Source organism: Schistocerca americana, chromosome 2 (assembly GCF_021461395.2).
Source record: "Schistocerca americana isolate TAMUIC-IGC-003095 chromosome 2, iqSchAmer2.1, whole genome shotgun sequence".
NCBI classification, from domain to species: Eukaryota; Metazoa; Arthropoda; class Insecta; order Orthoptera; family Acrididae; genus Schistocerca; species Schistocerca americana.
In genome coordinates, this window is record NC_060120.1 from 531,469,647 (window position 1) to 531,493,889 (window position 24,243).

At 41.3% G+C, this 24,243-nt stretch overlaps 1 protein-coding gene across 2 annotated transcripts in view; it reads right to left on the reverse strand.

Annotated features, from left to right (window-relative positions):
• The window catches only part of LOC124596051 (neuropeptide-like 1), a 422,926-nt gene extending 400,077 nt beyond the window's left edge, over positions 1-22,849 (reverse strand). For both annotated transcript variants that reach the window (XM_047135025.1, XM_047135024.1), the window contains exon 1: positions 22,762-22,849. In XM_047135025.1, coding sequence (XP_046990981.1) covers positions 22,762-22,827 — 66 coding nt within the window. In that variant the 5' untranslated portion in view covers positions 22,828-22,849. The remainder of the gene's footprint in view (positions 1-22,761) is intronic.
• Between the last annotated feature and the right edge of the window lie 1,394 nt (positions 22,850-24,243).

Here is a 24,243-nt window from a genome sequence, read left to right on the forward strand (position 1 = left end):
TGAAATTAAATTAAATAATCGGGCTTTGTATGAGCAAAATTTACAAAATTTACATAAAAGAAAACGGTTCACCCGAACAAGTTTCTGCCATCGATCGGTTGTAATTTCTGCAGACTATGACTGCATACCTATCGCCCTTGTTTACAGAGTAGATTAAATTGATAATTACAGCTTTCTTTGAACACAAACCTTGTCTTAGTTTTGTAACACCTGTCGTCTGGAAGCCAGGAAACATGAAATCTGTTGCGACAGATTATACGGCAGAAACTGCGCTTGTTTATCAGGTGTAGAATAAGCTACTGCGAGAACAGTAGGAAGTTTTTCTGTCCCTGTAGCATACGATTTAGTCCAGCGCCCATGTCATCAGCATCCTCCATTTTTCTGTATCGCCGGCCGCGGTGGCCGAGCGGTTCTAGGCGATTCAGTCCAGAACAGCGCGACTGCTACGGTTGCAGGTTCGAATCCTGCCTCGGGCATGGATGTGTGTGATGTCCTTAGGTTAGTTAGGTTTAACTAGTTCTAAGTTCTAGGGGCTGATGACCTCCGATGTTAAGTCCCATAGTGCTCAGAGCCATTTGAACCATTTTTTTATTCTGTATCATGCATAACAACTTCTATTTACAGTGTCAAATGTTTTCTTTCTCTTCCCAAATTTCACCTAGATCTTTCTCTCCTTGTTACTTCTTCTTGCATTTACATTCATGTCCATGGCTTTTTAGCATTTAAAATTACTTTTTAGCATTTAAAATTGTTTTTGCCTTATTTGTAAGCCCTATTTCACGAGATAATCAATGTTACTGATCTTTTCGGCCACACGCTCTAGTAATATTACTTGAGGTTATGTTTCTGTGCATCTAAATAATTGTCATTTATATTGTGCCATGCCTGCTTCGCCTCGATTTAGTTAAGCGTATCCACTCGACTGAAATATACACTCATTTGTATTAACATGCAGCGTTTCTAAATTACACATCCTGCCATTGTACTTACAAGCTATAAACGATTCTGACCCTGTCTCTTTCCCCCTCAGTATGCTTTTGAGCAAGTAAGTGCCAAGACCACAACTTTTTGCAGCTTATAAATGGAATGGCTGAACATGTATGGAAATGTTTAAAAATAATTCCATTACCAAAAATTGACTGTGATAGCGAAATTGATCTGAAACATATTCAGCGTATGAAAAATAAACAAAAGTTGCTGCTCATCGATTATTAAATAATTTGTTAGCTACGTGGCAAGGTGTATGCAAAATATTTGAAAAGGAGTTATTATTTCAGGCCACTGAACATGTTCAAAACTGAGGCGAAACGCTTATGTCAAATCTAAACTGCATTTATTCAGTTGCACACAAACAAAACTTCAAAATCATTGATAAATCTATCTCGCAAAGTTCTTTACATTCTCAACACAATCTCGCTCCACCACATCAGGTCTGATACCTCATAATTATTGGTTACTGAACAACTTTAGTATTCATTTTAAACCCTGGCGTCGTCTTGCACTTGTAGCTCTCGTAGAGTAATCCCTGTCACCTCTGCGTAATTTCCATAGGCAACAAAGTCCATAGCCTGCTTTTCATATCGCCAAAATTCGTGTTCGGGAGCAGCAGTTAGCTAACCTCTATCCGGTTACTGAGATTCTGGTTATCCATGGTTTCCCTGAATCTGTTACAGCGAACGCCGGAATGGGTCCTATGAAAGAGGACACAGCCTATCACCATTCACAGTCTGATTTTATTCGAGCTCGTGCCCCATCTCCAGTGATCATGCTATTGATGGAAAGCTGAGCTCTAATCTTTCTTCCATTTTACATATTCAGTGCTTCATCAATCCCCTTATAGTTATTTCACTCCAATGTCCCATGTCGTGTCCTGAAATCAGTTAATCGGTATCATAGCTGCCCCCTCTTCTGGTAATGGTTTCGTGGACTGTTTTTGCTTCTGATTTTCGTTTTATTCTTTAGAAACCCAGTTAAGATTTAGCTTCCTTCTGTTACAACACATATTAAATCCTTACTGCTCTTCTACATAACAGAAAGATTCCTTTACAGAACAAAACAAAGATAACTGTTAGACACTTTGGTGATAAAAGTCATGGAATACCTCCTAATGTTCTGTCGGGCCTCATTTTGCCCGGCGCAGTGCAGCAACTCGACGTGATATGGACTCAACACGTCGGAAGTTCCCTGCAGAAATATGCCTCTATAGCCACCCGTAATTACGAAAGCGTTGCCGATGGCGTGTTTTGTGCACGAAGTCACCTCTCGATTACGTCCCACAGATGTTAGATGGGAGTCACGTCGGGCGATCTGGGTGGCCAAGTTATTCGCCTGAAGTGTCCAGAACGTCCTTCAAACCAGTCGCGAACAACTGTTGCCCAGTGACTTGGCGTATTGTGATCCATGAAAATGAAGCCCCTGAATGGCCGCAAATAATCTACCAGCAGCCTAAAACAACCATTTTCAGTCAATGATCGGTTCAGTTGGACCAGAGGGCTCGGCCCATTTCGTGTATACACACCCCACATCATTATGGAGCCACCATCACCTTGCACAGTGCCTAGTTGACAACTTGGGTCTATGGCTTTGTGGGTTTACATTACAACCGAAGCGTACCATCAGCTCTTACCAACTCGAAACTCATCTGACCAGGCACTGGTTTTTCAGTCATCTTGGATCCAAATGATATGGTCATGAGTCCAGGAGAGGCACTGCAGACGATGTCGTGCTGTTAGCAAAGGAACTCTCGTCTGTCATCTCCCTGCCATTGTCCATTAACGCCAGATTTCGCCATTCTGTCCTAATGGATACGATCGTCGTACGTTCCACATTGAGTTCAGCTGTTATTTCACGCAGTGTTGCTTGTCTAGCACAGTCAGCGCTATGCAAACGGAGCTGCACTCGGTCGTAAAGTGAAGGTCACGTCGGCCACTGCGTTGTTCGTGGTGAGAGGTAATGCCTGAAATCTGGTATTCTCGGCACACTCGTGACACTATGGACGTCGAAATGTTGAATTTCCAAATGATTTCCGATATGCGATGACCCAAGCGTCTACCTCCAACTACCATTCCGCGTTCGAAGTTTGTTAATTCCCGTCGTGCAGCCTTAATCACGATGGAAACCTTTTCACATGAGTCACCTGTGTATAAATGACAACTCAGTCAATGCACTGCTCTTTAATACCTTGTGTACGCTATATTATCGCCATATGTATATGTGCATATCGCTCTCCCATGACTTCTGTCACTTCAGCGTATGGTACGTACATACCGTGCCATATAGTGGTGTAATTTGTAAAAGAAATTAGCAAAATTTGTGAATGATTAAACAATCAGTGAAATACTTGTAACTAATATTTGCATTAAGTTAAAAAGCAAAAACAAGTCACGAAACATGTTTGGGCGAAGGATAATTAAAATTCTGGGCACAGTTTCCTACAGTACTCGTATTTACATGCAAATACGAATGGACTGCTCGTAGAAGCACTGTTGCTACGGATGGTTGTTTTTAAGTGTTTCATGAGCTCAAACTTTTAATATTCATTGCAACGTCTTCAAGATGCGGACCAGACGGAATAAACATGTAGCTAAATCACTGAACAACACTTGAATGATAATATGAATCAGATATTCACGTAGCTAACAAAGCGACGCAATAGAAAAACATCCGCTCACATCCTTTTGCTGCCACACCGGACTGGTACAGACCGGGAAGAAAGAACAATAATTTGCTCCCACGCAGAACAGATGCGGCAGCGTAAGAGCCGCAGCAGCGGGGAAGATCTGCCTTGAAATGAAGGTTATAAAAATGCTGCGGCGTGGCAGGTTATTTGCACTTACAAGTCTACTGCCTCTGAAAGCGGAGCACAGCGACAGCATCAGGACACGGCGTACTGAACAAGCGCAGAACAGCGATACCATTACTGTGCTGTATAAACTTAAGGACGAGAAGAAACCCGTAATGATTCTACGCTCGTATAATACCGTTCACGATACTCATATTTTCTGGTATGTGCATGAAAATAGCTACAGCACTAAACTTAACAAGAATCTAAACCGATATGTGCTGTACAGTAAGACCAACAAATGGTAACTTATCGTTTGGAATTTATATCTTCCACGTCTGAAAACTAACAGTAATTTGGTCGAGGCAAAGGGTTTTTGAAGGAAACAGAGGGGCCGAGAAGGAGGACACTAATTTTCGCAAAGCATTTGACACATTGCCATACTGCCGATTGTTAACGAAGTTACAAGCATACGGAATAGGTTCCCAGATACGTGAGTGGCTCTAAGGCTTCTTCAATAACAGACCCAATATACTGTCCTTGATGGCGAGTTGATGAGACACAAGGGTACCGTTAGCATCGCCCCAGGGAAGTGTGATAGGATCGCCATCATCTTCTTTATGCATTAATTGTGTGGAGAAAAGGATGAGCAACAATCTGCCGTTGTTTGCTGATATGGGATTGTCTCGTCATTGAGTGACTGTAGGAGGATTTAAGATGACTTAGACAAAATTTCTAGTTGGTGTGATGAGTGGCATGCAGCTCTAAATCTAGGAAGGTGTAAGTTAACGTATACGAGAAGGAAAATTTTCGAGTGAAGCGTTACTAATGTACTGCTTGACACAGTCACGTCGATTAAATACGAGTATCTAGGTATAACGTTGCAATGGAGTATGAAATGGAACGAGCATGTAAGTACTGTAGTAGGGAAAGCTAATGGCCGACTTCGGTTTATTGGGAGACTTTTAAGAAAGTGCAATTTTGTCATATGATGACATGATGGAGACTGTGGCTGTTGTTTGAAGACAAATGTTGATGGTGTTAGTTTCACGTAAGTCACATGCAACGAAAATCTGTAACGCAACCATCTGTGTGTGGCGCGTTTATAATTATGTATTATTTATATTTTAGGACAATTAAAACACATCAAATGTCATAAAGAAAGCTGTAAACCGTCTGAGGATGAATCACAACGATTCGAAACCGGTAACGGTACCCTTTGAATAAAGGAACTGAAAGTAAATTTGTGGCTGGTTGCTGTCCTAACACCATCAACATTTGTCTTTTAAGAAAGTGTGTTTCATCTGAATAGGACGCTAGTGCGAACTACTGTTGACTACTGCTGTGTTTGCGATCCGCACCAGGTTGGATTAAAGAAAGACTTCGAAGCAGTTCAGGGGTGGACTGCTAGATTTTTTACCGGTAGGTTCGAACTGTACGCAAGTATTACGGAAATGCTTCAGGACCTCAAGTGGGAGTCACTGGAAGGAGAATGTCGTTCTTTTTGAGGAGCACTATTGAGAAAATTTAGAGAACAGGCTTTTGAGGCTGAGTGGAGAATGATTCTATTGCCATTAACGTACATTCCGTGTAATGACCACGAATACGATAATAGAGAAATTAGAACTCGTACGAAGGTACATAGATAATCGCTTTTCCTTCGCTCTCTTTGCGAGTGAAGCAGGGAAGGAAATGACTAGTAGTGATATAGGGTACCATCTGCCACGTACCACACGGCGGCTTGCGGAGTATGTATTAAAATGTAGACCATAGACGACATTTAAACTTTTTTTCTCGACGGTCGAACTAAAGTCGTCGGCAGTCGAAGATATTTGCAATATTTCGTATTTTGTTGAAGAAACTGGGCCAAATTTACTTAGGTATCGTACAATCCTACTACAGGTCAGGTGATATCAAGGTTTACATTGGTTTCCATGAAAGCTGCATTTAAAGTTAGAGGATGAAGTACGTCTACCGGCTCAATTCAAATCACAGTTCTAGCCGATTACATCAAAAATATTTAAAAATCTAAGGATGTCGAATAAACTGGAGAAATACTTGCAATAATTGTGCCCAAAGACTGTAATACAGACAAATCCTTGTGTTTCCCCTAAATATCCGAGAAGATTCTCTACAGCTGTTAAAATTTCTCTCTTGTTCGGACAAGGTTAACCTTTTCCAACAGTCCACGCGTGCTTACCAAATAAGACACATTTCCTAAGCTTTACGCTCTGCTACCTAATCATCAGATAGAAGTAGTTTTCTCTAACACGTGAGTAGTAAGGGACGTTTTACTTCGTTATATTTTTTTACATTTGAGAAAAACAGTAAACGCAGAAACTTTCGATACCTCAGGGCACAATATTAGCCGTTGACGTGGCTACCGAAATGTAGGAAACAGTTATTTGTCTGCTGGAAGGTAGCAAGACACAAGTACTTGGAACTCAGTAGGTTAAGCGAAATCAGTGAGTAGTTTCAACAATTTTTTTCATGTGACTAAATCTGTATATTCTCCCATTTACGATTTTCTAAACTAAAGTAAAATTCATAAACGAACATAATCATCCGTAACAAATTCTCTCTTTTATTATAAACATACGATGTATAGTATTACACACCTAATACGCTACTTTTACTTAAAATAAATCAGCTCGTTTTCTTCAAAGACGATAATAAAATGCAAAACTACTCGTATGATTGAAAAATCACACATTCGCTTAATATTCTGCAACCAAATATATTATTTCTCAAGTCCACATCCCTTTTTCTCAACACATACTATCATATACGGATGAATGAAATATCGTTAGAAAAGTCTTTTAAACGGCTTCTGACATTGCATATCTATTTTGCGCTAAAACTATCTGTGGAAAATTTAACCATAACGGAGGCATTTATTTATCATAGGCAAGAGGGTGTCACGGGTGCCCAGCTTCATAAGCTTATTTTACGAAGCTAACCCATGATTCACGAATAAGAGACTCCTTTTTCAAATTATCGTATACCAAACACCGTTTCATTCGTTTTAAAGTATTGATTAACTGAATAATTTGTATACAGTACAGTAATAGCCAATAACCGTCACCACTGCGATACTCCATTTTCTCAGCGCGTCGTACAAGTTGACTTTTCTAAACGACTCCACAACGAGATGACAAAAGTCATGGGTTACTTCCTAATATTGTACCCGACCTTCTCTTGCCAGGCGTAGTACTGCAGCTCGACGTGGTATGGTCTCGACAAGTTGTTGGAAGTGGCCTGCAGAAATACTGAATCACGTTGCTCTACAACGATCCATAACTGCGAAAATGCTGCCAGCGCAGGATTTCGTGCACGAACTGACATCTAGATTACGTCCCATAAGCGTTCGATAGGATTCATATGAGCCCATCTGGATGGCTAAATCATTCGCTCAATTTGTCCAGAATGTTCTTCAAACGAATCACGAACAACTGCAGTACGGCAACATGGCGCATTGTCATCCATAAAAATTCTACCACGTTTGGGAAGATGAAGTCGATTAACGCCTGAAAAATGGTCTCCGAGCGGACGAACATAACTATTTCCAGCCAATGATCTTTTGAGTTAGAGCAGAGGACCCAGTTCATTCCATGTAAACACAGCCCACATCAATGGAGAACCCCCACCTTGCACACTGCGCCGTTGACAACTTGGGTCCATGGCTTCGCGGGGTCTGCGCCACACTCAAAACCTACCATTAGCTCTCACCAACTGCAGTGGCAACTCATCTGACCAAGGTTCGATTTTCCAGTCGTCTAGAATCCAACTGATATAGTCGCAAGCCTCTGCTGAGAGGCACTGCACACTACGTAGTGCGACTGGTCCCGGCGAAGGTTCGAGTCATCCCTCGGGCATGGGTGTGTGTGTGTTTGTCCTTAGGACAATTTAGGTTAAGTAGTGTGTAAGCTTAGGGACTGATGACCTTAGCAGTTAAGTCCCATAAGATTTCACACATTTGAACTACGTCGTGCTGTTAGCAGAGGCACTCTCGTCGTTCGCTGCTACGATAGCCCAACACTGTAAAATTTCGCCGTGCTGTCCTAACGGGTGAGTTCGTCTTACGCCCCACATTATTTCACGCAATATTACCTGTGTGTTAGCACTGTTAACGTTACGCAAATGCCGCTGCTCTCAGTCGTAAAGTGAAGACCGTTGGCCACTGCGCTGTCAGTGACGATAGGTAATGCTTGAAATCTGATATTCTCGGCACACTCGCGACCCTGTGGATCTGAAAGTATTGAATTTCCGAGCAATTTTCGAAATGGAATGTCCCATTCGTCTAGCTCCAGCTGCCATTCCCTGTTCCAAGTTTGTTACTTCCCGTCGTGCGTCCATAATCACTACGGAAAACTTTTCACATGGATCACCTGAGTACAAATCACAACTCCGCTATTGCGCTGCCCTTTTATACCTTGTGTACGTGATACTACCGGCTTATGTATATGAGCAAATCGCTCTCCCGTGACTTCTGTCATCTCAGTGTACTTAACGAAACGACAAACGTATTTGTCACTGTCGCCTTGAAGTGTGATTTATCTATTGTTACTACTGCCTAACGAGCTTACAGTAATTGAAAATGTCTGTCAAGGTAAAGTTATAGGTTATGCGGCCCTACTGACAGTCTCTGATCTCTGCCCGTCGTACAAGCCGGGACAAACATTCCGAATGCAAAACATATTTTTGGACGCATGCAAATGTACATACAAGGATGTATCATAAATTCGTAATTATTATTTCAAGTCGTTCGTGTCATTTTTAAAGATGTTTTCTCTTCATTCCCACAATTATCCCTATCCTAACGAGTAAACATACTCCAAATATTGTCATTACTTAAAACTATAAAAGTTCGAAAATTTCGCACGGGCCACTGGTATTTATTATTTTCCAAAGCTGTTTTCGGCTATTGTGCCATAGTTAGATACAAAGATAAATATGTGCGGCTGTGACATTTTTGTGGGATCAAATTCTTCAATAAATGGCAACTATAGAGTGTCACAGTTGGTTTACACAGATCATAGTTGTCAATGTTTCACTAAAATTGGAGGGATTATTTCAGGGAAAATGAGATGTGAAATATTTAGATTGGATAAAATATGTGATACATTAAATATCGAACTACATTGCAAATTACAATAACTGTTCTGAGAGGAAAAATAATGAACAGTGTGTAAAAGCTGTTGTGGCATCTTTTACGTGGGTAACTGAAGAAGACGCTCGTGCCATCAAAAGGTCCAATATTGTAATCAGGTACACTAAAACAAGTGAAACTAAACAGATAAATGAAACAACTGTAATTATAAAATTCAAGTTTTTAACAGAGCAAGTGAAAGAACAGTAACTGAAATAAAGGAAAAGATGGGATATGTAAATTGTAGGCGTAATTTACGAGGTGGTTGGGATGGGATTATTAACAGTATCTGCTGTTAGAAGTGGTGAGTAAGGGAGCTGTGATCATTCAGTACTAGGGTTGGGTGACAGGACATTCTTTCGTATTACAAAAGTGTATGTACGTATGTTCCACATCTCCTCCTAAACTGTAGGGTCGATTTGAACCAAACTTAGTACACGATCACTTACTCTCTGGAAAAAAGCGCTGTGGGGGCAGACCTACTTGTCAAAGGGGTGAGTTTGGTAGTTTACACGTAATTTCAAACTTTTAGGAAACTCCTTCTCGCTAACACCTCCCACAAAATGATGAAAGGAAAAACGTTTATCGCTTATCACACTTTTCGCTGTTTATGCAATAAAACTGCCACATCAGGCATGACGTTTTGATTTATTGCTTCTTTACCACTAATTCCATTCCATTCGGGACATATTTTGCAGCCAGTGTTCACATTTAGCACTGAATGTGCCTTCAATATTCTATTATTGTAGGACACATAGGCCATGAGTGTACCCACGAGAAGTATGGGCCCTACATCTAACTTGTAACATGACACTACTTGCCCGACATACATTACGAACGCTCGGTTGCGTCCGGGGCCAGGCAGGAAATCATTATGTGAACGAGAAGGTACCGACTTAAATACTGAAATTTTGTCATTTTTTTGAGGTCTTTCCTATATTTAAAGGCGCAGCTGCGAAGTATTGATTAGTGTGAAACAGTAGTTCGCTTCCAGCCAAAAACGGTCGCTGCAAGTCGACAGACCCGTAGTGCGACGTGCTGTGGCGCACGCCACACAGCCCGTACATCTCGACGGCTCCGGTTCAGCATACACATATGCAGCTAAATGAACCTGCACAATTATATCATTGTACGCCCCATAGTTAAGGAGATATGACGTTATAAAGACTGAGATGTGTGAAAATCTCCCGCATCATTCATAACATTTTATTTTATTACTTCTTTACTACTAATTCTACTTGCAACGAATTTTGCGGACAGTATCTACACATATCACTGAATGTATCTGCAAAATTTAATCATTATGTGATACATAGTTCAGGAGATGTGACGTCGCAGACTTTTAGCTGTGTGAAAACGAAACTGTAGGGTGAAATTCGCTAGAGATGTGGGTGACATATATGTGTTAAATATACGTCAGATATAAGTGGCATGTGTGTATATGGGTGAAGCCGCAGGTAAAAAGCTCCTCCCAAATCCACGAACCGATTTCAGCTAAACTTGGCACACATATTACTATATGGAAAGAAGTACTGCGGCTCTATGAATCACAGATCTCTTGTTGGTTTGGAGATGATGAACAGAGAAATGTGGGGAAGTAAGAGACGGTGAGACAGACAGCGGGAAGGATATGGAGTCATTTAGGGGGAGGAGGAGAGGGTTGGAGGAGAGAAGAGCAAAGAATTGACAGAGAGGGGTTGGAGGAAATGAACATATAGGGGGAGAAAAGACAGAGAGAATAGAGAGGGGGATACGGACAGGGGCAGGAGGAGATGAACAGGCGAGAGGAGGATGCCTGTTGGACAGAGAGAGAGGAGCAGAAAGAGTGAGACGGAAAGTTGTGGGTTGAGGAAATGGTCAGTGAGAAGGGGAAGGAGAAGATGGACAGAGAAAGGATGGAGCATGTGATGGACAGTTATGAGGAAGGAAGATAAGGACAGAGAAGGGGAGGAGGAGACTGGATAGAGAGAGAGAGTGTAAAAGGAGGAAATGAACTAAAATGATTAAATATATACCCCATCTAGTATACATCAGGCCGTGCCGAAAAGTAATATCTCCGAATTTGTTATTCGGTTCCCAAGATCGTTTAAGGTACTACATGTTATGCATGTTACTCGGTCGACTCTCCCGCTTCGCGGACGCAATTGCAATCGTCTGTCGATAGAGGACACCGAATGTAGTATATAACATGGCGGTGTGTAACACAACTTCGTTGGTTTAACGCGAGACCCCCAGAAAACTGAAAGCACTGATTCGAAGAGTGGATCACTCTCCTCTTTAGCGCGACAGTGCCAGACAACAAGCGAATGCTGCGACATCTGCGATAATCTGACGCCTTTGTTCTCTGTCATCGATCATCCTTCATTCTGTCCCATCTAGGCCCTATCTGAGTTTCATCTGTTTCCAGAACTTAAAGGAAACCTTCAATGACCTCCTTTTATGGCGATGAAGTGGTGCAAGCAGAGGTGAGGTTGTGGCTCTGTCAACAAAATGAAACATTCTACATTGACGGTATCAACAAACTAATCTCTCGTTGGGAGACATGTGTTAATCACCAGGGTGACTGTGTTGAGAAATAAATGTGTAAACATGAAGAACAAAGATTCAGTGTGTTAATAAAGTTTGTTTTGTTTAAAAAGCTTAAAGAGTTTTCACGTAAAAAATTCGGGGTGTTAGTTTGCAGCACGACCTTGTAAATGGAAAAGTACGATCTGTGTGTGTTTCATTTATGATAGTATTGTTCTACTAAGTAGCAACAGGAGAATCAGTTAACAGGATATATGTTTATTAATTTCCTTTCTTTGTACATTTTACGTAAGACTTCGTATTGTATCTTGTAACTATAGTCTTCTTTAACCAAGTGGTCTGCAGAAGTAGAGCCTCCAGTTGTGTATCTCTAACTTGACTTGTATGGTGTTCCTTCAGATGTTTGAGTATTGTCCTGCCAGAAATCCCTCTATAGAATTTACCGCAATGACCTGATTTTGTACGTACCACTCTTTACCAAAGCCGAAGTGCTCCCTTTATCATAGGGCAAGTGTGTAGGTGATCATATCGTCAACCTAGTAAATAAGAGCAGCAGACTATGTAGAAAAAGTTGCAGACTTTCGGCTCCTGCTCTGGAGGATGAGGATGTTCCAAAACTCCATCTGCTAGCCTATATTCTGTTTTCTATTATTTTCCAAAATCAAAGAGGATGCTGCTATGATCATTCAAGGTTTATAGTAATTTCCCTCTCCCGTCATCTACTGGAATTAGTGCTACGTCCCTAGTGACTACTTTGTTTCTTTAATGAGGAAACCATAAACGAAACAGTTCCGATCAATTTGTTCAAATGTTTAGTAAAAAACCTCCTCAAAAACAGAAACTGATTCATTCTTGTACTACACGGATGAAAATAGTATAATGACATTAACTAATTTACCACTGTTTTCTCAATTGGGATTGTATGGAAACCAGTTACTGTACAACAATAGCTAACACCTTAATTGATCAAAACTGTGGAACAAATCTTTCACCGTCGTAATCAGTCTTTTAGTTATTGTTTCCAAAAACTAACTTTAATGAGTGTCTACATATATCCCGTCCCTTTCACTCACCTGAGTTGCTAAAATACACCGCGCGTCTGAATATGTGACTCAATAGCTCTCACTCAGGATCGACACCCACTAATTCTAAGGGACTCTGGCTAATAAATAATTATTCTTCACAGATGCGGTCTGTGTAGTTAGTAATTTGTATGGTGTCCTTTCATGATATATGTGTATTCAACGCAAATTTGGTTACTGTTACAGAAAATGCTAGAGGACTTCCTCAGCGTTGATACAAGTAGAGTGGATCTTACCTCTCAATTGAAACAGTGCAGACGGAGGTGATGCTCTCGCAATGACGGTACCTTGCGCTATAAGTCATCTTTCCCTTTAACTTCTCCACGTATTGTGTTCTGCAAAGTCTTACGAAAGGCTGAGTCCACTTCTTGCGAAACCTTGCACTCTACAGTGTCATGTCTTTAAACTCTGTATCTGAATTCCAAATGCAGCGCAATGAGATTACATTACTTAACAACTACTCGACGGAGTGTTGACAGATATCAACCGATACACTTGAATGTGAGTGGGTGTATCAGTGCAATCGATTCACAGCACCCGGAATCTTCTCACTGAATGCTATAATAATATAAACATTAGATGACAAAACTTTTAAACTGATTAAACAGTACTATCCATTTCCATACTCACTCTCTCTTAACATTCTCACTTGATGCTCTGCATATTCTTTGTTAACCACTTATCGCATCCTTGTCTAAAGTATATCCCATCCTTGTCGAAAGCATATAAATACACACACACACACACACACACACACACACATAGTGATTATCCGGACACCTGACTGGAAAGGACTTATAAGTTCGTGGCGCCCTCCACCGCTAATGCTGAAATTCAATATGGTGTTGGCCCACCATCAGCCTTGATGACAGCTTCCACTCTCGCAGACAAACGTTCAAACAGGTGCTGGAATGGCAGCCCATTCTTCACGGAGTGCTGCACTGAGGAGAGGTATCGATGTCGGTCGGTGAGGCCTGGCACGAAGTCGGCGTTCCAAAACATCCCAAAGGTGTTCTATAGGATTCAGGTCAGATCTCTGTACAGACCAGTCCATTACAGGGATCTTATTGTCGTGTAACCATTCCGCCACAGGCCGCGCATTATGAACAGGTGCTCGATCGCGTTGAAAGATGCAGTCGCCGTCCCTGAATTGCTCTTCAACAGTGGGAAGCAAGAAGGTTCTTGAAACATCAATGTAGGCCTGTGCTGTGATAGCGCAACGCAAAACAACAAGGGGCGCAAGCCCCCTTCATGGAAAACACGACCACACCATAACACTACCTCCTCCGAATTTTACTGTTGGCATTACATACGATGGCAGATGACGTTCACCGGGAATTCACCACACCCAAACCCTGCCTTCGGATCGCCACATTGTGTACCGTGATTCGTCACTCCACACAACGTTTTTCCACTGTTCAATCGTCCATGTTTACGCTCCTTACACCAAGCGAGGCGTCGTTTGGCATTCACCGACGTGATGTGTGGCTTATGAGCAGCCGCTCGTCCATGAAATCAAAGTTTTCTCACCTCCCGCCTAACTGTCATAGTACTTACAGTGGATGCAGATGCAGTCTGGAATTCCTGTGTGATGGTTTGGATAGATGTCTGCCTATTACACATTACGTCCCTCTTCGTCGGCGGTCTCTATCAGTCAACAAACAAGATCGGCCTGTACGCTTTTGTGCTGTACGTGCTCCTTCACGTTTCCACTTCACTATCACATTGGAAACAGTGGACCTATGGATGTTGAGGAGTGTGTAAATCTCGCATACAGACGTATGACACAAGTGACACCCAATGACCTGACCACACTCGAAGTCCGTGTGTTCCACAGAGCGCCCTATTCTGCTTTCTCACGATGTCTGATGACTACTGAGGTTGCTGATATGGAGTACCTGGCAGTAGGTGACAGCACAATGCACCTGATATGAAAAACATATGCGTTTGGGGTGTATATGAATTAAGCTACTTTTGTTGTTCTTAAATTGTAATACCAGGACATGTCCATTAAAGCGATTTATGCATGAATAAAAGAATTACTAATTCTACATATTTTCAACTAACATGAATCTCAGCCTAAAAATCCCAAGGTTTGGCCAGAAAATCCCTGTAGCAGTTACTTCTGTAAAATATCTGGGAGTATGCGTGCGGAACGATTTGAAGTGGAATGATCATATAAAATTAATTGTTGGTAAGGCGGGTACCAGGTTGAGATTCATTGGGAGAGTGCTTAGAAAATGTAGTCCATCAACAAAGGAGGTGGCTTACAAAACACTCGTTCGACCTATACTTGAGTATTGCTCATCAGTGTGGGATCCGTACCAGGTCGGTCTGACGGAGGAGATAGAGAAGATCCACAGAAGAGCGGCGCGTTTCGTCACAGGGTTATTTGGTAACCGTGATAGCGTTACGGAGATGTTTAACAAACTCAAGTGGCAGACTCTGCAAGAGAGGCGCTCTGCATCGCGGTGTAGCTTGCTCGCCAGGTTTCGAGAGGGTGCGTTTCTGGATGAGGTATCGAATATATTGCTTCCCCCTACTTATACCTCCCGAGGAGATCACGAATGTAAAATTAGAGAGATTAGAGCGCGCACGGAGGCTTTCAGACAGTCGTTCTTCCCGCGAACCATACGCGACTGGAACAGGAAAGGGAGGTAATGACAGTGGCACGTAAAGTGCCCTCCGCCACACACCGTTGGGTGGCTTGCGGAGTATCAATGTAGATGTAGATGTAGATGTAGAATGCGTTCCTCGACAATTGGCGTCTTCGCCTTCCCACGGTCCTACAAGTCATCGTAGCCTACAGGCTCTCGAATAAATGCACTGTCTGGCTGAAAGTATCCCCACACCACAATGTAATATATAACTGACCACTAGATGTCCAGAGAGGCGGACTAGCCAGTATTAGAGGGGGTACGGGGAGCATCGCGTCGTCAGCAGAGAAGCAGTAACAGCATAGAGGTTCTGTCAGGAGAGCTCACTGACTTCGAAAGTGGACTGGTCATTGGATGGCACCTGAGTAACCAGTCAGAAGGACATTTCAACCCTTCTACATCCGCCCAAGTCGACCGTTGCTGATGGCATTATGGAGTAGAAACGCTACCACGCTGACCTCAAGTGATGTCAGACAGGGACCGCGAGTATTGCGGACGGTGGTTCCAAACATTGGATGAAATCAGCGGCTGTAATTACTTGAGAGTTCCAAAGTGTTACAAATAGTCCGACTAGCACAGTGGCTGAGCATAGGGAGTTAAAAAGAATGACATACATTGGTAAAGAACCTCCTCATTCTATAGCCAATGATAAGCGACGCTCAACGTGGCGCACAGAGAGACGCCACTGGCCAGCGAATATCTAGAAACGAGTGATTCGGAGTGATGAATCACACTATAGCCTTTGGCAATCCACTCGAGGGATTTGGGTACCGCGAATACTATCATGTGCAGAACCAACAGTGAAGTACCGATGAGGTGGCGTTACTATATGCGGGTGTTCATCGTGGTTAGGGCGTGGTCCCCTTGTTTAACCTAAGAAAACGCTAAATGATGAATGGTATGGGTACATTTTACAGCATTGTATACTGCGAACAGTAAAAGAAAGTTGGGAGAAGATGACTAATTGTCTGAGAATGGCAGTGCATCCTGTCATGAAACAGCTTCTGTGAGTCAGTGGTTCGTGGACAGTATCACTCCTGAAATGGTCTGGCGTGCGCAGAGTCCCGGCTTGAACACAATGGAACACCTCTGAGCTGCGTTAGAGCGTTGACTTTGCTCCAGACCTCAGCGTTCAACACGGCCACCCTCTTTGGTTTCGGCTCTTGAGGAAGAATGGAATGCCATTCCTCCAAAAGCTTTCAGGCACCTTTCCCACAGTGTCCCGTCAAGGTTCAAGCAGTCATAAAGCCGAAAGGTGGACACAACCCTTACAGATCTGCAATAATTGGTGTTCAGATACTTTTGATCAGATAGTGTAGAAATAAGAAGAACGTAGTGAGTCACGTCCACACACGGCTATCCGTTGCAGCATCTACTCATCTATTCCCATTCCACTCTCACCCAGCAAGTTGCGCCTCCTTCCCCTTCAACTTCTGGCAACACATGCACTTAATATCAGATTATATGCTCCGCGAATGCTACTTAATTTCTAGTTCATAATTATCCCTAGTAACCACTGTAAATTTCGTCGTGGCTTAAGCTTCAATAAATCATTTATCCTGAAATATACTAAAAAATCCTACGACTGAATCAACATAGCAGAAAGCTTGCTATGCATTTCCTGATAGTGTGTCAGCACCGCTCCTATAGGTACGCGAATAGATGCTTTGAGCCTTTCTTTTATTTCTAGGCCCTTTCATTCTCTGATATGCGTTCATATGACTTAATCGAGATCTGCACAATCCATCTCAAAAGATTAGTACGACTCGATATGTAGCTTTCCTTTTAGGTTCAGGCACATGTTTATTTGTAGCTAGTATTACTGTACACGCAGTTCCCATAACTCTACCACTTTCAGGTGTTATTCTCCATAGATAACAAAATTATAATTTTTATCAATAAACGAATAAAAGGTAGCTTCATTACACTGTTGATTCAAGATGAGAAACAAACATTTAACTCGACCACAGGAATAATGCCCACTCTGTGACTCAGTTATGTTTGATATGACTTGATGTAGTAAAACGAACATTTGCTTAACATTAAAAATGAAAAAGTGTGTAATAGCTACAGCACTAACATGAGTACACCTTCAATGCGCTACCGACGTTGATACGCCTGGAATAACAGTGCTTCGGAAGAAGTCATTATTCACATATAACAGCTGCATCATTCAAAACTGATTCAGAAAACTTGGAATAACAATAAAATCAAAGTAGGCTCTTTGTTACTACACGAAATCCTGAGACGTTTAACGTCAAAATGAGCTACAAATATGGTAGTGCTTGTTTGGTGTAATTCTTCAATTAATTGTTTGTTTCCTTTCATAAAATTTTATGAGGTTCACATAGTACAAATCTGGTGCCAAAATCTGCCGTTCGAGGCAGTTCTTGAAGTACATCCGTATTCGCATATTGACTTTCATGTTATCTACACGTACACAATATGTACACCATTTCTCTGAGAGTTAGTTACATTAATAGGTTATGAAAGAACAGCTTTTCGTCGAAGGAGATAAGTGACTGACTTATTGTGAACTTGTTTTTATTATAGACGCAATCACATTCGATGACACAGACATATCCAGTTTCAGCTTACACTGGCCATCATACAATGTTTTGTTCGCCAAATGGCGCCCATGAGGGGAAGCATCTAAAGATGGCGAATGTAGCCGAAAGCGGCTACGATTGTGTTATAGAACGTGATTATGACTGAAATAAAAGGAAACTGACATTAAAGGGCTGTGTTCACCAGCGTAGGGCAGCATCAGTAGATATCCATAAACAGTGTTACAGAACGAGCAAGAGTTACTTCTCTCCAACATATTACTGAAACAAAAGTTTCTGCACGTGGATTGCAAGGGTCGGCAATTGCTACATATGATGATTTTTCTTTTTATAAGAAAACAATTTTAAAGTGAATGAGAGAGACTGCCTTAGACTTGAAACTATTTTCTTAGTAACGTTTCTAAAGTTCTGAGCTTCTAGGCAAATTTTTTCGACTTTTAGTGACAGTGAATGGTTTGAAACCATGAAGATTTTATTAGTAGTTAGTTCTAAAACTATATTTTATTTGCTAATTCGATGAACAGATATTAATACGCATTAATATACATGAAGTATTCCATGTGTTACGGCTTCTAAACTCAGAACCCTTGTCTGTCCTGTCAGACAAGGATGGTCGCATGGCCGATCCTTCGTAATCTGCTAGAGCTATTCGGAAAGTAAGGAATAACCGGTCGGGAAAGGGAAATCACACTAAAAATGTTTTGTTTTCAATGTTTAGCTACACATTCCAGTTACTTCTCTACAAATCGCCGCTCCGACTTAGACATCTGTCGTAGCGTTGTACTAACTTTCCAGAACCCTCGTCATAGAATCCAGCCTCCTGTACTTTCCGACCATTTCCTACGCTGGACTGCAGCTTGTTGTCTGTGCCAAAATGTTGTCTTCGTAACCAGCGGTTCATTTGGGCAGAGATGAAACTCAGAAGCAGCCAGATCCGAGCTGTATTTTGGGTGATTAAACATTAAACACTCTCCATTGAAAACACTGCAGGAGCGTCTTCATCGCCCCTGCAGTGTGCGGCCGAGAACTGTCACGAAGAAGGAACTGCATGATAGTTACGTTACTTGGGGTTGCATGAAATCAGGCGAAATGTCTCGGCAGGCACTCATACTTGGGGGGAGACACGCATACTTGGCGGGAGGCACTATTTTCTGGGCATCTTTACCCGCTCACCGTGCGCTTAGAACTGAGAAGAGTCACGTGACGCTATCTACAGGAGTACTAGAGAGACTGCCCAACACATCTGTGCAAAGCTTCATCCGATTTTCACTGTGATTTCCATTTCGCGAGCGATAATTCCTTATTTTCTGAATAGCCCTCGTATGTTTCTTGGCATGGACTTGGTCGTTCTGCTTGAGATACGTCGTTATGTTTGAGCTCTGAAAGTGTTCACCGATACTTCTACATTACAAATGCAAGACCTATACGACGTAATTCAATCGTTTCTGTCAATAAGATTTAATATCACAACATTGATAACATTGATAAATAAACATGTAAAGGCAATCACTCCAATCACAAATTTATAGATAAAATCGCAGTGTATTTCAGGAATTAAATGTCCATTGAATTGAAAGTCCGTTCTCAAAAAAATAAACATTTATGACCGACTATCTTACAAATTCCGCCTGTTTGTTCACATTTGAATGTTTATTTTAACTTGTTCCTGAATTTATACGTTTGTCGGTGTGCTCATAGAAATTTATTCCTGTGGTGCCTTGTCGGCTTATGAATAAATCTGTGACTGAAGCGATTGCTTTTATTTTATTTATTAAGTCTGGTCAGTCATATTAAGCACTCATTGATAGCAGAAAAATTAATGCAGTAATGTTTTGTGAGTCATTTCCGCTCTTGCTATACATAAATGTCTCCATAGTGTCATTAATTGCCAAAAGAGATGATAGTTTGTGAACATAAAGTATGGTGGAAAAAAATGAGACGGATTAAATGTTATTGGAAACACGTGGAGTAGTATTTTACTTTGGCCACCTAGTATGCTATAACATAATTAAGAATTAGACAGGAAATTATAAATTATATGAAGTGTATCTATAGGTCTAATACGGTGTAGGATACAAGAATTTTTTAACGGAAATGTGAAGAAGTGCAGAAAGTGTTATGTATAGCATACTGTCGAAAATACCTGGGTAGCGAAAACAATGATAAGCTTTTAGCTTAACAAACCTCATACCCTCATTGCAAACAGTGTCACAAATGCATGAATCATTTACAACAGGAAGCACATTAAAAACGTCAGCAACTTATTTTTCTTTAGTTCTTGTGCTTAGTTGCTTGCAAAATGTACTTCCCCTTATTATTGGTACACACTTACCACCAATAATGGCATATTATCGCAGCTTGAGACACCGCGGGGCCGTGATACGCTGAATAGTACATAATATGTGAAAGTCGGTGGACTATGACTACATTTTCAGACTGATAGGCTACATAAATTTCTCGTTCGTAGCAAAATTATTATTGACAACTACATCACTTGCTTTGATGTATTTTTTTTTAGTGTTGCTTAGGAAATCAATACTGTATCCTCTCACGCAGCAGTAAAACAGGTGAAAATATGTAGAATAAGACATAATTTTTCCCAGTATCATCGCTTATACAATGGGATCAAAGTAACTAACCCAGCTTCAGACTGCTCTCTAAAAATGGACCGAATGTGACATTCTTGCACATACAGTAAGTAGGAATGACAAAGTTGCCATGAAAATAAAGTGTGTGTAAAAAGGGAAACAGCAATATTTTTCTCGAACTTCATGTTAGTTTAGAGCAGATGATAAGCTGCTGAGAGGATACTTAAAGCAAAGTGATAGTTCAGCATTGTACTGAAGAATACTGCGAAATTTCATGACGAATAGAAAACAAACAAATGGTGAGTATATCCTGAAATAACATACGTGAAAGTCGCGGGAATTCCACTGATATGAGACTGAGATGTGCAGAACGAGAAGACTCGGTTTTCAAGGTTACGGATTAAAGTAGTGTACGACTGCGAGATTCGAGCAAATTTTTTTTCCATTTATGAATTAGAGCTACCGGCCTGGCTGTCTGCCCTTAGATAATTGAGCTGAGTCAGAATCACGGGGGAAAACCAAGATTCCGAATTTTGCAGTATTCGGCGCAGCAGACAGAACCTCTTACGTAGGTTCATCAGACACACTGTTTTAATTTAGCGATGATACTGCTCTGCACAGTTCAGGAGAGGCCATGAAAATATTGTCAGGGTCTGTTGAGGCAATTTCTTTAACTGAATCTCGATTGGAGTATATTGTCACGCTTCGAAACTGTAATTCGTAATGACGATACAGCAAAATATATTAATTATAAACAAAAAATTAAGATTCATCTTTCCCGAGTTATTTTCAGCTTTAACAATCGAGCTTAGTGACAATTCCACAGGCAAATAAGTTTACATATAGTTTATAATTTTATCGTTATGGCTATGCATAAAATACTTTATTACCTGTAGCTGCATTAAATATACAAAACAAAACCATCAAACCAGGCCTTTAATGTAAAAAGCAAAGCACTTACCCTATTGTGAGAGATTATTCCTCAAACCTGTCATTTAATCCGCAAAAGTGAAACTTTTAGATACTTCGGCAGCTTTGCCATACGGAGTAAATTGAAGTAATTAACAAGTAATTCCGAAAGATCCTGGAAGAAAGTTCCTTTAATTTTCTGCACCTTTTGCATTAGAGACACTTAAGAAAGAAATTTCCTGTCAATGAGGGTTTTTCAGTTTAACAAATTCAATTTTTTTGTAACTACCACTTTCCTTAGCGAGTTTTCTGTCTTATGCCAGATACCTTCTGCGACAATAATGCGTTCGGATAGCATGTGTCCGAGAACTCTTGGGATGAGTAAAAACCGGTTCAGATCTTTCACATTTTACGAGTCTTTTTTTAATAGAAAAATTTTGTATACCTTCCATGAAATGAATGTCACGTTGTGGGTGAAGCATATTTATTAAAAATAGGTATTTTTTACGTCGTAAGTTTACATTAACTCTGGTAGAAAGCGCCCAACATTGTGCCCGTGTAGACGAAGTTTGATCTTTTACGTAACAGCTTCTACTCTAAAATTAACTTTTATTTGATTTATAAAATTACCAATATTGGTTTGCAATTTCATGACGATTTTCAACAAACAGCTTGCCGCCTGGCGCTCTTACTTCTTTTCCTTTATATTAGAATTAATACTTCGTAGCGCTGCAACAAGGTAACAGTTTAACAATTCGACTACTTAGCGAGATCCATACTTTTTTAGCCGAAACGTTTAAGCTTACACTTTGACATGACACACACACAAAAAGAAAAACATTTACAAATGATTTTCTGACGCTCAGTTTCATCAAAATGTGAATCACACCTTAATAAAGTTCATTCATTTTATTAGTTCAGCAGACGAACTTTGAAACTAACCACTATAAGCCAGTTAGTGCCATATTAGCATTCTGCAGCACTCGCTGTCTAACGTCTGCCAGGTAAACTAATATACAGAGTGATGAAACTGAACGTGAAAAATGGGCAGAAATTGGATTTTTCTCAGGGAGACTGTTGTTATGCCCCGAGAAGTCGGATTCGTTGTATAAGATTAGGAAACAGCCAGGTCAGCACGACGTAAAAATTTCTGAAACGTAATGGCAAGCAAGAATAAAGTAAAAGGCGCATTTAGAGAGATATACGATTGCAAAATCTAATACTTCGAAATAATTTTGGAAAATTAATAAACTGGATTAAAAAATTTAATGTCTAGAGGTATTTGTTTGTTAGAATACTTGGCATTCTATATTGACCTGCAGCTCTAATTGCTGCACTCTCTAAGTAGGGCCTTCCCCATTGTTGTGCAATAGACACAGGGGGAAATCAGGAGAGGTATACAACAGGTAAGATAAGTTGGAAGCAATCCATTGTTGAATGGGTCTGAGTGGTGGCATCGTTTGATGGCGCTATAGGCGGGGAGGTTGCGGAAGGGCGCCTACCTGCGGAGGGCGCAGCGCGGCGACGGCGAGGGCTGCGCAGAGGGCAGCGAGCGAGCACCAGCGCATCTTGCCGTTCGCGTCGCCTCGCAGTCTGGCCACGAATGTGCGCCGCCCCGCCGCGACGCCCCTTATATAGGCGCCGACGAAGCTACCGCGCACGCGCCGTGGCGGGGGCTGCGTGGGTAGCGGCTTGGCGCGCCCTCGGCCACCCCCTCGACGGACGGCTAAAATTTCCACGTCAAATTCTCGAAGCCCCCGTGACGTCATGCGATAATACTGCCCGAGCGGAAGAATGCAGGGAACGCCAAGTTGGTATGTGTGGGGTCTGAATAACTTTACCAAAAATTGGAGGAATTAAATAGTAACGCAGTTACGTACTACCTATACGTGGGAGCTATAGGGCGAAATGTTGCGCAACACTGCGTTTTTGGTCAGTAGTGTTCTTAATGTTCGTCGTATTTCCTTTCAGTTCAAAGTGCTTAGAACTGCAAAAGACATGTCTACGATTGTCGTAAGCTTTGCGCTCTGACTGAATATCCATATTATATGGAGTGTGCACATTGCTGAACAACGACACCATATCGTTTGAAGCGCGCTGCAGTTGAAGGCAACCATGCGCAAATACTCTTCGACTTCACACAGTCCAAAAACACTCATACAAACATCAGTTTGTGCTTCGATTCAGTGGAGCTCGAGCGAAGACGGTTGGCTAGCTTTAACATGTTATGCCTTTGTAATAAGAAAAATGAAAGGAAGAGGAAACACGGTATAGTGAGTAAAGACTGACTAATGAAAGAAAAACATATTCTCACATTACGTTAGTCTGGGCTGAAGATATTGTCACATGATGAGTATAATACAATTGAACTTCGCAACATCGCCGATTAAGAAGAAGTTTGCAATCGGGAGAGAAACTTTAACAACGCGCGAAAAACTGGCAGCAATTTTGCGATTCCTCGTGCGCTGAAGGGGGTATGAAGACTTCAAATATGCGTCTACACACATCTGTAGTACTTGAGTGTCAATTTTTGTACTTAATATCTTCCTTCAATATCTTTCGCCCCTCCTGTTCTTGATTGTGCGGTAATTTATCGTTTTGAACATGACATGTTATTTATGGTAGGGTCAATCGCTTTGTATGTTTGAAGAGATCAATTCCATATTCCTAGATTTCAAAAGGCTTTTGATACCGTTCCTCACAAGCGACTATTAATCAAATTGCACGCGTATGGAGTATCGTCTCAGTTGTGTGACTGGATTCGTGATTTCCTTACGGAGAGGTCACAGTTCGTAGTGATAGACGGTAAATCATCGAGTTGAACAGAAGTGATATCTGGCGTTCCTCAAGGTAATGTCATAGGCCCTCTGCTGTTCCTGATTTACATAAATGATATAGGTGACAATCTGAGCAGCCACCTTAGATTGTTTGCAGATGACGCTGTAATTTACCGTCTAGTAAAATCGTCAGACGATCAATTCCAA